The sequence below is a fragment of the Podarcis melisellensis genome (genome assembly GCF_964234715.1).
Source record: "Podarcis melisellensis genome assembly, chromosome: 1".
NCBI lineage: Eukaryota > Metazoa > Chordata > Lepidosauria > Squamata > Lacertidae > Podarcis > Podarcis melisellensis.
The window spans coordinates 112,599,610-112,611,058 of record NC_138528.1 but is presented as its reverse complement, the minus strand read 5'-3'; the positions used below and the strand labels follow the sequence as shown (position 1 = coordinate 112,611,058).

The following is an 11,449-nucleotide window of genomic DNA, read 5'->3' as shown; positions in this document are numbered from 1 at the left end:
AGGGGCTGAGGGCCACAACATTCAACAAATTGGTGGTCCCAAGGAGTTGCTTCTTTTTGATGCATGTTATAGGGCAACCCTATCCCAGGAACCGACCCCCAATCAGGAGACTGGATGATTCAGGATACCCAGGGCCTAAACCAAAGCCTACTTACATCTGTAATCAATAAAAGTTGTGGAGTGTTTTGATCCAAGAACATTGTACTGTGGTAATTTTGCTTATGCATCTTTGCTGCCTTGGCTTCTTCGAGTCAGGCTTACTGCTCCTGTGCCCACAAGTGTAGCACATCATCCGCCCAATATATTCTGTTCATAGAACAATGATAAGTTGTCGTCTTGGATCAACTGGCCTCCCTCCCCTGCTTTCTTTGCCTCAAGGACGGTGCTGCCTAGAAGACTGATCTCCTTTCAGTTTTACATGTCTCTAATAAATCTGCAGCCAGTTGGCTAAAACTCCTCTTCCCTCCATCTTCATACCCCCTCCCTCCCTGCCATTTGTAACAGATATTCTTTTCACAGCACACTGTGCACTTGAAGATTTATTTTCATATTGTAATTTTCTTTTAAGAGATTGGATTTCTTTAAAAAAAAATTAATTTCCCTCAAAGCAGTCATTATAAGAAAGAAGAAAGTTAATCTCCAAGAAAAAAAGTTACACTAATATTTATCAACCATTTTTTAAACCACATAGATACCATATATGTGTGTCTCCTCTTCCTAGGAAACGGAAGGAATTAACGATGATCAACTTGTCATTTGAATTTGGTGAAAATGTACAGGTGAACTCTCCCTTTAAATAGCATCATATCTCCCCTTACCTTTGTCAAAACTGGCAATATATTATTCTATGAATCAAAGATATTACATCCTTCAAGGCAAGAAATTCTAATAATACAATGTTGCTCTGGCTCCCACATTTAAAAATAAAAGAAATGCAATTCCCAAGCAAATTCCTTCTCAGACTCTTAACTGGCTTTAAAAAGTATTACTCCTTCCTTATTACTTTAGCAAGGGCGTACTCATTAACATTTTATTTGCTTTATATTTTATCATGTTTTAAACTACACCACATCACCCACAAACATTTCCCCTCCTTTTAAACACCGTTCTGAATTTCTTGTTCTATTTGAAAACATTCAAGAGTGAATTAAAATGATTAATGCATCAATTATTTTCGTATCTTCTCGCTTTGACAAGTTGACATACAATCTGAAATTGGCAAAACCTAGCATTGTGCATTGTCTTAAGGGTCTGCAAGTCAGAAAATCCCCTTTTCAAAAGCTTCTACGTGGGCCTTAAGCAAACCACTATTCTTCCAGGCTTGCAACATGGGGATAACAATACAACCATACCATCCTACCTTACAGAGTTGTTGCACAGATTGAGGCAATGGGAGTAAAGCCCTTTGAATTATGCTATAAATATTCTAAGTGTATGAAACCTTGGTGGATTTTCATTAAAGCATTCACAGTATGATTATTTTTTTAAACAAAACCAAAACAGGAGATAAATTGAAGTGGATGCCTGCAATCCAATCGTAACCCATAAATAATACATTTCTTTTTTATTGCTTGTGTTTAGTTCTAAAGCACCAAAAAGCCTACTAGGTGTCCTTACAAATCTCTTCCCCCCCCCCCACCCCCAAGTAACATTGATATAGTAATGAATGAATAACGACAACCCGTGTAGCTGTGATATTAATATCAGAAGCACTGTATTCAGAGTGACTCATAACCAAAGGGGGTGAAAGGGATGTGAGGTGCAGCGAAAGGCGGCCATTTGCTGTCGTCTCCAAGTGTGAAAGTTAAAGTCCCGTGATGCTGGTGTGCTGCTGTGCTAAGTGAACAGCCAGTACGCAAGTGAAACAACCAAGTAGAGGGCACAGATGATTATCCAGTCTATTCTTTTTATAGGTGGCTTGTTACCTTGCACATGGAGAATGGCACTTGAGGAGACCGTGCCACTAGAATTTTTAGCCCGGACCACATAGAGGCCAGCGTCTGTGTCACACACCTTCTCAATGAACAAAGCATACTTTGTGTCCTTGTGTGAGATTTTTAAGTGCTCATCTCCAGTCACTTTCTGGCCCTTCTTGTACCTGAAGCAGAGAGTCAGTTTTCAAGTCAGGTTAACATTAATGTTTGTCCAAGCAAAACAATCTGTCGCATCAAACAAGCTCTTACAGACCTATGACAGGAAGTTGGCGGTAGGGACAAATCACTAACATTAGTTCCCTGCCTCCTGGCGTCTTTTATTAAAAAGAGAGGATTGGGTTTGCAACTATTTAGGGTAAGTTCTTGTGGTTAAAAAAAGGGTGGGGGGGGAGAGAGAAGGGAAAGGTTTAATTAGCAGGAAAGAGGTTAAATAAAGCCTGGGATCTTGAAGTATATGTTCTTAAAGGGGAGCTTCTTGTGACATTTTGTTTGGCTCCATGAAGGCAAAGCAAGAGCCCGTTTCCTTTATATTTGGGAGCATTTATTTGACCCAAAGGAAACTGTCCTGCTGAATTGATTGGGGTTATTCTGTAAGTGAGAGAAACATCAGAACAGGGGATTATTATTATTATTTTTGTTTTGTTTTGTTTTTCGTTGGGGAACATGCCCCAAAATAAACTTTGGCAATGTTTTGTGTCTATTTTGTGTTACTAGAAAACTGTTACTGTCCTCATGTCATAGCTAAGTATGTGCCTCATTCCACGGTTAATACCATCCTGTGACTTTGAGTGGGGAAATAGGCAATGAGAGGGAGAACTGTCACTGCAAAAACACCCAAGAATGGGTGGACATTGATACGTTAAGAAGTAGCTATGCCAAGAATTGTAGGAGGCAATTGATGTAGTCCCAGCAAAATCTATGAATTACCTATCTTCTGGCTGACCTCTTATTTACCAAGAGCAGCCTATCATTTAAAGTTGACTTGGTGGAGGGGGCGGGCACTGACTGCCCCATCTTTTCCACCACACATTTTTGGGAACCACTCGATAGGAAATGAATAAATGGCACTGCAGATCAGCTAATTACTTCTGCCCCCACTGCCTTCCAACATCTGCTCTTGTTTACATATTACCTTAGGTCGATTAGTGTTGTTTATATATAGCAGGCATAGGCAAACTCGCCCTCCAGATGTTTTGGGACTGCAACTCCCATCATCCATAGCTAACAGGCCAGTAGTCAGGGATGATGGGAGTTGTAGTCCCAAAACATCTGGAGAGCCGAGTCTTCCTATGCCTGTTATATAGCACAGTAGTACCTCAGGTTAAAAACTTAATTTGTTCTGGAGGTCCGTTCTTAACCTGAAACTGTTCTTAACCCGAGGTACTATTTCTGGCTTAGCGGAGTCTGTAACCTGAAGCTTCTGTAACCCAAGGTATCACCTGTATTCCTTTCTTCTTCTTTTTTGGCAAAAAGCATATTTTGTTGCCATCAATATTAGAGCATCATAACATCCATGCTTAATTCCTATTGTGAAAATTCCCTCCTGGACTTATTTTTAATCATCTTTCTTTTGTAAAAAATTATTTTGTTCAAAAGCTGAACAAGCTGCAGTAACATTTTTTTTGTATTAAATAAAATGGTCTAAGTATTAAGGTCTGCTGAAAGCTGGCAGCAGGTTTCCCAAAGGAAATAAGATTGGGGTATTTTAAAAGCAAAAAATAATTTAAGAATTGGTTATTGACAACACAGGGATAGGTTTTAGCTGTTCCATTTGCTTCTCAACTGCATTCTGATAATAATTCTGTTCAACATGGGTTAGTTTCTGGTTTCAAAGATGTTATATGCACACACATAAAAATGTTGTCTCTCTACAATTCTGTTTTCTTTCTATGTGGAGTGCAGATACACTAAAGTAGCTACAAGAGCATACACTGCCATAAAAGGGGCAAGGAATAAAGGATAGAGGAAAGGAAATAAGTGACAATGTGAGATGATCTTAGAATCAATCTACATTTTACTTAGCTAACTAAATGTGGGAAAATATATGTGGGAAAATGTCTTACTAAGATTCAGCTTGTCCTATCTTACTATGAACTCAAGAAGCTCCATTTAAAGATGAAAACAAGTAGAAATTCCTCTTCTGCACACTCTCTTCCCTCTCTGATTTCATTACCATGAGTCTTTTATTACCTTTTATACTGGATTTGCCCCCCCCCCCCCAAAAAACTTGTCACCAGCTCTGTATCATTCCAGAGCAAGAATCAGCAAAATAAAAGCTGTTGGCCCATATCCAAGGCCCTTCTGCTGGAAATGCATTTTCTTTCTAAGTTGGCCTGTGGAAGAATTGCCATGGGTGGTCATGGGTTGTGATGTCTGGGACAAACGCGTTGTTGGCTGGATACAGCCGAAGGACCTTTGCGTTTGTTGAATCATAGCTTTGGCATGGCTGCATTGGAATATCTTGAGCAAGACAGTGGCCTCAATCCAGAAGATTGAGTGACCAACTCTCAACTTTCACTGGGCTTTGGGGCTGTCCCTCTTACTTTCTTTTAGGAATGTAGCAACTTGAACTTGAAACTCAGGGTGTCTGGAGTACTTATTGTTGAAAACGGGAGAATTTTTTAAAAAAGCAAAAATCCTCAAGATCGATCACTGCATACTGTGTTGGGGTTCTTTGGCTGGGAGCCTATTAGCCCCAGTTTCTCATCTGGCAAAGTGGCAGTGCCCAGTGTTTCGTAGCAGGTTGTGATGACAAAGTCTTCTTGGGCATGGATAAATAGTAATGTGGTGCAGCGAATCCAGGACAAGGTAAATAATACCCCCATTTTTCCTCTGCTTTCTGGGTAATATGGACATTGGTCTGTCAATGTAGAGCAATCCACTCATACTCATAAGCTCTTTGAAAAGGAATTTCAATGCACTTTTAGCAACTGGAATGTTTTGTTGGGAAATTGAGATGTTTATCATTTATCTTAGAAACTTTTTTTAATATTTTGGGTGGGGCATGCTTCAATCAATTTGACATTTGAGAGTTATGGTGGCATCAAGGCCTAACATCGCATGCATATTATGACTTTTGAATTGGGCTTTGGCTGGAAATGGAATCATGTGGCGCGATCCAAACAAGTAGTTCTGGTTTTCTAATTGGCGCTCGGTTATATGTGACTCCGTGGGGATTTCTCTATTTATATTTAGGTTTTCTCATTGTAAGCTACCCACCAGGTCAGTGTTGGCTCTGGGAATCCTGTTACTTCTACTTCCAAAGTCACTGGAGAACCTTCCATGACAGTTACATTAGACAGAAGCTTGGCGAAGTTAGGCGCCTGTCCACAAAGGCTGACCATGCTGTTCTTTTCAGATATACTTTTAATCTCTTCTCGGGTGACCATCTGCCTCTGGCAGCTTCTGGTGGTGTCTGATTGAAACAGGAGATCTGAGAATGCGTTGGGTGAAGCATGCAGCCTATCTTGGCTTTTAGTGAAGTTATTTCCGTCATGCAATTGTCCCTGCGCTTCTGTCATGCTTCTGTGGACCTCGTGGCGTTGCAAACGGGTCTCGCACACTTCACTCGTCATGCAATAGGCAGGCTCTGCCTTAAACATGCATGTGAGGGGACTGGCCTCAGGCATTTCTGGCGGACTGTGAGCAAAAGGGGACTCTGCTTTGTGTTTTGAGTGGTAGCTTAGGGTAGAGGAAGAAAAACTCCCTGGCTGATCTGACATGTGTTCCTTTCTGTGACCAGGCGTGTCAGCGTAAGCAACGGAGGTTAAAGGATCACATTCATCCATCATTCTTTTGCCGCCAGCATTTATCTGCATTTGCACGCTATAGGAGCTGACATGCAGGCTATGTGAACTACAGCAAGGTGGCTCTTCTAGCTCTGTTTCAGAATGCAGAAGGTTGGACTCTGGTGTCTCAGAAAGCGGTGGCAGAGAGATATCATCAGGAGATATACACTCATATTCATCTCCAGAGGGCACTTCTTCTGCCAGCAGCTCGGCCTGAAAGCTATCCTCTTTGGCAGAAGACAAGAGGAGATCTGTGTCTCGTGAAACAGAATCCTCACCAGCTGAGCAGACAACTGAAATATCAGCCAATATCATCTCTTCCTAAGAAAAAAGAGAGAGAGAAAAGGAGGGAGGGAGAAAGAGAGCAGCTGAACAAAGATAATTGAATTATTATTGTTTATTATTTCCCTGTTATGTACTGAGTTGAATAGGATTTTCATTCCCCTCCAAATATTTCTACGACATGTTTTATTTTACAGGGGAATTTAATTTCTGAAAACACAATAAATGAGCTATGTGACTGGTAGAATGTAAAAAGTATTCGTTTACAATTTAGTTACAGTATGAAATCAAGCTTATTATCATGGGACTTTTCAGTTCTATCAACAATAATCAATCCTTATAGCAATTCTTTTTAAATAAAGCAGCGCGTCCTGTCCAAAGGGCTTGGGGTGGGTAACAATTACTGGTACCCCTCTCCTTCCCTTTTCCACTTCTGTAGTTCTTTCCTAGGAGTGTTCCAGACTTCTGATATCAATCCCACTCCTTTAACTCTCTTACAAATTAGCCATTTCCCCCTTAGGCTCAATCAATGCTTCCCATTCTCAAAGGTAGTCAATCCCATATCTATGCTTTAGCCTCTTTCCTCATTAAAAACAGCTGCAGCTCAGAATTCTCTCCACTCCAAATGGAATCAAAGAATCTATACTGCTAATAGTCCTCAACTGGCCGGTGATCTATTGCAGAGCCTGCAAGTTCTTTTTCCAACACAGAAGATGCAGCTGTAACTTAGGCAAGCGTGCCAACTCTAGGTGGGTGGAGGTGCCGTCAGCCCCCTCACTATTCCTTAGTAGGGGGCTCAGCCCCCCTAATATTGAGGGGGTGGAGGAGGCTGAGCCCGCCAAGGCGAGTGCAGCGCAGCGTCAAAAGCATGTTCTTTCTGAGCATGAGAGAGGAGGAGCCTCAGCCATTAAAGCTGTGTGTGGCGCTGGGCAAGGCTTCCATGAGCTGCGAGGCACCCCATTCTTCGCCCCAAGGTGCCACCTCTGACCTCAGCTTTATTTAGTGAGTGAATACTCACAATTGAACCAAGAAAGAAGGGTGCTTGTCTGTAAGTCCTTAATCATTATAACAATAGGGTTGCAAAGCACCTGTCAAATACTTTTCTACTAATAATGGACTTGCGTACACACACAATTTCAGGCAAAATTTCAAATTCATTAGCCGGTATGACAAAAATATGTTACAAATCAGTGATCCGGACTATAGTATGCTACCCTCATTAATAATAAATCATGCTGTGCTATGTAAAAGACTCTTGAAGAATAAATGCAGGTGGCTTAGATGAGACAATCGTATTTTTTCAACAACATGTAGGAAACTGAATTGAGAGTTTCATTGGGCTAGCACTAGGCGCTTTTAGAGGACATTTGTGCCAAGGAGCTAATTATGTAAGCATCAGACAAAAGATGAGTCCAGTCACTAAAGAAAAGGAACACAAGGAAACACTGCAACAAAAGTAATCTATATATGTATGTAGGGAATTTTTTCTTATTTTTGTTTTCTGAATGCAAGTCATGGTTTTGCTTTGAATAATCTTGGTTTACAAACATTTTAGAACAAAACTGATTACCTTTCTAGTGTTGGCAGAGGCAACAGTGTTCACAGTCCTAGTTGCAACTGGGCTTTCGGCTAATGTGCTCGACTCCATCTATAAGCAAGCCAGTAAGCAAATAAAATGAGTACATTGAATATGGTCACTAAGAAAGCTAAATGGCTCAATATGTAATAAATTGTTTCCCTAAAGATATATTTCCAAGACAAGGGATTATTCCTTCAGCTGAATCCCACAAATTCTGGATGAGTGTTTGCATGTCCCAGTTGCATTAGGCAGAGGTAAACCAGTTTGGCAAATGCACTGGCTAAGTATCCGCCTTAACCAGCCCGCCTACTGGTTGAACTCACAATTGGGTCGGAAATGGATCAAGTGTGCCGTTCATGCGGACGCCGCATCATGGAAGGGGTGCTATGGTACTGTTCCTTCCCAGATCCTTTTAACAGGCTACTTTAATGGCTTATCTACCAAAGTCATTACATTTTGTTGTTGTTGTTTAGTCATTTAGTCGTGTCCGACTCTTCATGACTCCAAGGACCAGAGCACGCCAGGCACTCTTGTCTTCCACTGCCTCCCGCAGTTTGGTCAAACTCATGCTGGTAGCTTCGACAACACCGTCCAACCATCTCGTCATCTGTCGTCCCCTTCTCCTTCTGTCCTCCATCTTTCCCAACATCAGGATCTTTTCCAGGGAGTCTTCTCTTCTCATGAGGTGGCCAAAGTATTGGAGTCTCAGCTTCAGGATCTGTCCTTCCAGTGAGCACTCAGGGCTGATTTCCTTCAGAATGGATAGGCTTGATCTTCTTGCAGTCCATGGGATTCTCAAGAGTCTCCTCCAGCACGATAATTCAAAAGCATCAATTCTTCGGCAATCAGCCTTCTTTATGGTCCAGCTCTCACTTCCATACATCACTACTGGGAAAATCATAGCTTTAACTATACAGACCTTTCTCTCTGCTTTTTAAGATGCTGGATGTTTTGTTACCTGCCAACAATTCTATAACTATGTCCTCAAACTGTACAGCCTGGATGGTCTGAACTCTGTGTCAAGGAGCTCCATGTGGGCAAGAGGCCGTGCCTCACCCTCTTATGGGGGAAGGTGGTCCCAGTTGTCCCCAGGCCCCTAACTCCACAACACTCACCCAATTGGGCAGTTTAGCATGCCAGCTGGAAAGATTAATTTACCCAGAAGTAAGAGGGTTAAAAAGGTTTGCAAACCTGTTGTTTTAGTTCGTCTGTCTTTTCCTTTAGATTTTCCTTGCTTGTCATCTGTTTCTGTTCTGCTTCTCGCTCATCCTCAAAATTACCAGAATTTTGTGCTTTCCCCTTTAGTGAGTCTTCCTGTCAAATGGAAAAAGGAGCTATGGCAGCTGAGCAAGGCAATAAAAATAGTGACTGACTTTGTCAAACATATCCTATATAGTTATTCTTTTTAGCTTTAATTATGCCAGTAGCTTTTAACACAATAAAATATAATGCAATGAAAACCAAAACTACAAGTGAACGGACATAAATGAATAAAGACACAGCAGAATCTGAAACACAAAATTGAGATAAAAAATTAAAGTAGGTGTGGGGAACCTCCAACCCTCCAAATGTTTCTGAACTACAACTCCCATTATTCACTGGCTTGGGACTGGTGGAAGTGATCATCTAAAAATGGACTATTTTCATATGCTTTTTTTAAAAGGATGATGATGATGATTTATTGAATTTATATACCGCTCTATACCCGGAGGTCTCAGGGCAGTTCACAGAACAAAATCAAAATATAAAGCCACAAAATATATAATCAAAATAAAAACAACAACCCAATAACCGCCCGCCCCCTTTCAAGGCTTAGAGGGAAAAGAGTTAAAAACAGGCCTCATAAATTTCATTTTAATTTTATTGACATTTATGAGGCTAAGTAAAGCAGGACTCTTCTGAGTAGATCAACTGTGTTGACCTTTGGAGCCATATTAATCTAATTTTTGCCATCGTAATAGGTTATGAGTCACATGGTAGCCACCCTAATGATCACAGTGTTGGATGGGACATACATATTGCAGGGACTCCTGTAAATAGACAAAATTCAGCTGTAGAGATCTTCTACTGTTTTTGTGAATTATGATTACATAATTTGTTGTTTGAATTGCTCTTTTGGGGACGCCATTTTATTCTGTTCTGGTTGGTGTCTGGAACATTTTAATTTATGGATGGTGCCTGGAACGATTTTATTTATTTAGAAAAGCAGCATATAAATGCTTTAAAATAAAGAGCCCATTGAGTTTGAATGCCCAGGCTACTACAGTTAAAGAAAGGACTTGGAGAAGCGCCTTGGGTTCAAAGTAGGTCACAACTTTATGGGTTACAGATGTGAGTTAGCTGGGCATGGCACTGGACATCTCCTGTTTTATCCAGCCTGCCTGCTGGACAATTGGGGGGGTCAAACCTGTTAAAGGATGACCTATAACATGCACCGGGGTGAGCTCCTGTCATTCGGTCCCAGCTCCTGCCCACCTAGCAGTTCGAAAGCACCCTTAAGTGCAAGTAGATAAATAGGGACCGCTTTATAGCGGGAAGGTAACGGCGTTTCTGTGTGCTGCGGTGGTGCTGGCTTGCCAGAGAAGCTTCGTCACGCTGGCCACGTGACCCGGAAGTGTCTGCGAACAGCGCTGGTTCCCGGCCTCTAGAGTGAGATGAGCACACAACCCTAGAGTCGGACACGACTGGCCCGTAGGGGCAGGGGTACCTTTACCTTTTTATAACATGCACCAGATACAATCTGACTAGTTTGCCATGCTGGGAAGTGCTTATGGCCCTCAGTGCCCACTTGGGTGTTTGGCCAGAAGCACCTCCCCTGAGATATCCTGCTGCCATGGAGGGAGATGGAAGAGGCCTGAATCTTCACCTCCAACAAAGACTAAGGGTCATACCCAAGGCCATAGCCATCAAAGCTGTGATGGTTGCTAGGAGGAAGGCAAGAAACCCCAGACAGACACAAACCAGCCTGAGGGCAAAATTCCCCTCCGACCCTGAATATGTCCACTGAAGCAATCCATATTTGTTCTAAGCACAGGGGCATACAGAATTGGTGTACAGTACACAAATCAAATATAGGTTCCAATATGGAAAACTAATTACCCCAAGCTTGTCTTCAAGTTCTGTTAAGGAGCTACACAGTTCACTGATAGAATCAATAACTTCTTTGTGTTTCACTCCTATTTTCTCAATGTATTTCTTTCCATCTTCAATACCTGTAGTTTACAAAAAAATTGAGCAGGAGCACAACATTTATATTAGCCCGATGTAGTAAAAATGTATCTAGCTTTAGGTTCAGATTTTTAATATATATATTTTTACAGTATAGACCGACATCTCTATGTAACATAATTTCTTATCACGGGAGGAATTCAGCATCACATTCTTCTAATCATTCCTTCAGTGTGAGAATTTCTGTTTGCCAGACAGAAGAATCCCCCTCTCTCTCCTCCAGAGGATATTTGGGGGGAGTCAGGATAGTGAATGCAGAGGGGGACGTGCGATTGATGGCAGCAGCAAGCAGGAGATTGGCAGTGGTGATTGGGCGGGTGATTGGTGGCTGCGGCAAGGCCTGATGGCGATTGGCTGTGGCTGTGGCAATTGGGCAGGCGATTGGCAACTGCGGCAAGTGGGCGGGTGGGCTGTTCGTGATGGCGAGTGGGCAGACAATTGGCTGTGGTGAGGTGTGCGATCGGCAGTGGTGGGCAGGCGGACTGAGCGATTGGCAGAAGTGACCTCCCCCACTCCCCCCAAGAGCTAAACAACTTAATTTTGGGTTAAAAAAATAGGGGTCATCTTATACACGGAAAAATACGGTAAGCTCATCTTCCTTCTTCCCCCAAAATGTACATAGAAGTTTCAAAATAATA

The 11,449-nt window shown here is 41.9% G+C and overlaps 1 protein-coding gene across 4 annotated transcripts in view; it reads right to left on the bottom strand.

Annotated features, from left to right (window-relative positions):
• Positions 1-523: 523 nt before the first annotated feature.
• The window catches only part of CCDC141 (coiled-coil domain containing 141), a 94,063-nt gene continuing 83,137 nt past the window's right edge, over positions 524-11,449 (bottom strand). For 2 of the 4 annotated variants that reach the window (XM_081902637.1, XM_081902638.1), the window contains exons 21-25: positions 10,683-10,795; positions 8,775-8,897; positions 7,575-7,652; positions 5,154-6,043; positions 524-2,098 (exon numbers count right to left, since the gene is read on the bottom strand). In XM_081902637.1, the coding sequence (XP_081758763.1) occupies positions 1,837-2,098; positions 5,154-6,043; positions 7,575-7,652; positions 8,775-8,897; positions 10,683-10,795 (1,466 nt within the window). In that variant the 3' untranslated portion in view covers positions 524-1,836. The remainder of the gene's footprint in view (positions 2,099-5,153; positions 6,044-7,574; positions 7,653-8,774; positions 8,898-10,682; positions 10,796-11,449) is intronic. The other 2 variants (XM_081902639.1, XM_081902640.1) reach the window with 2 other exon arrangements.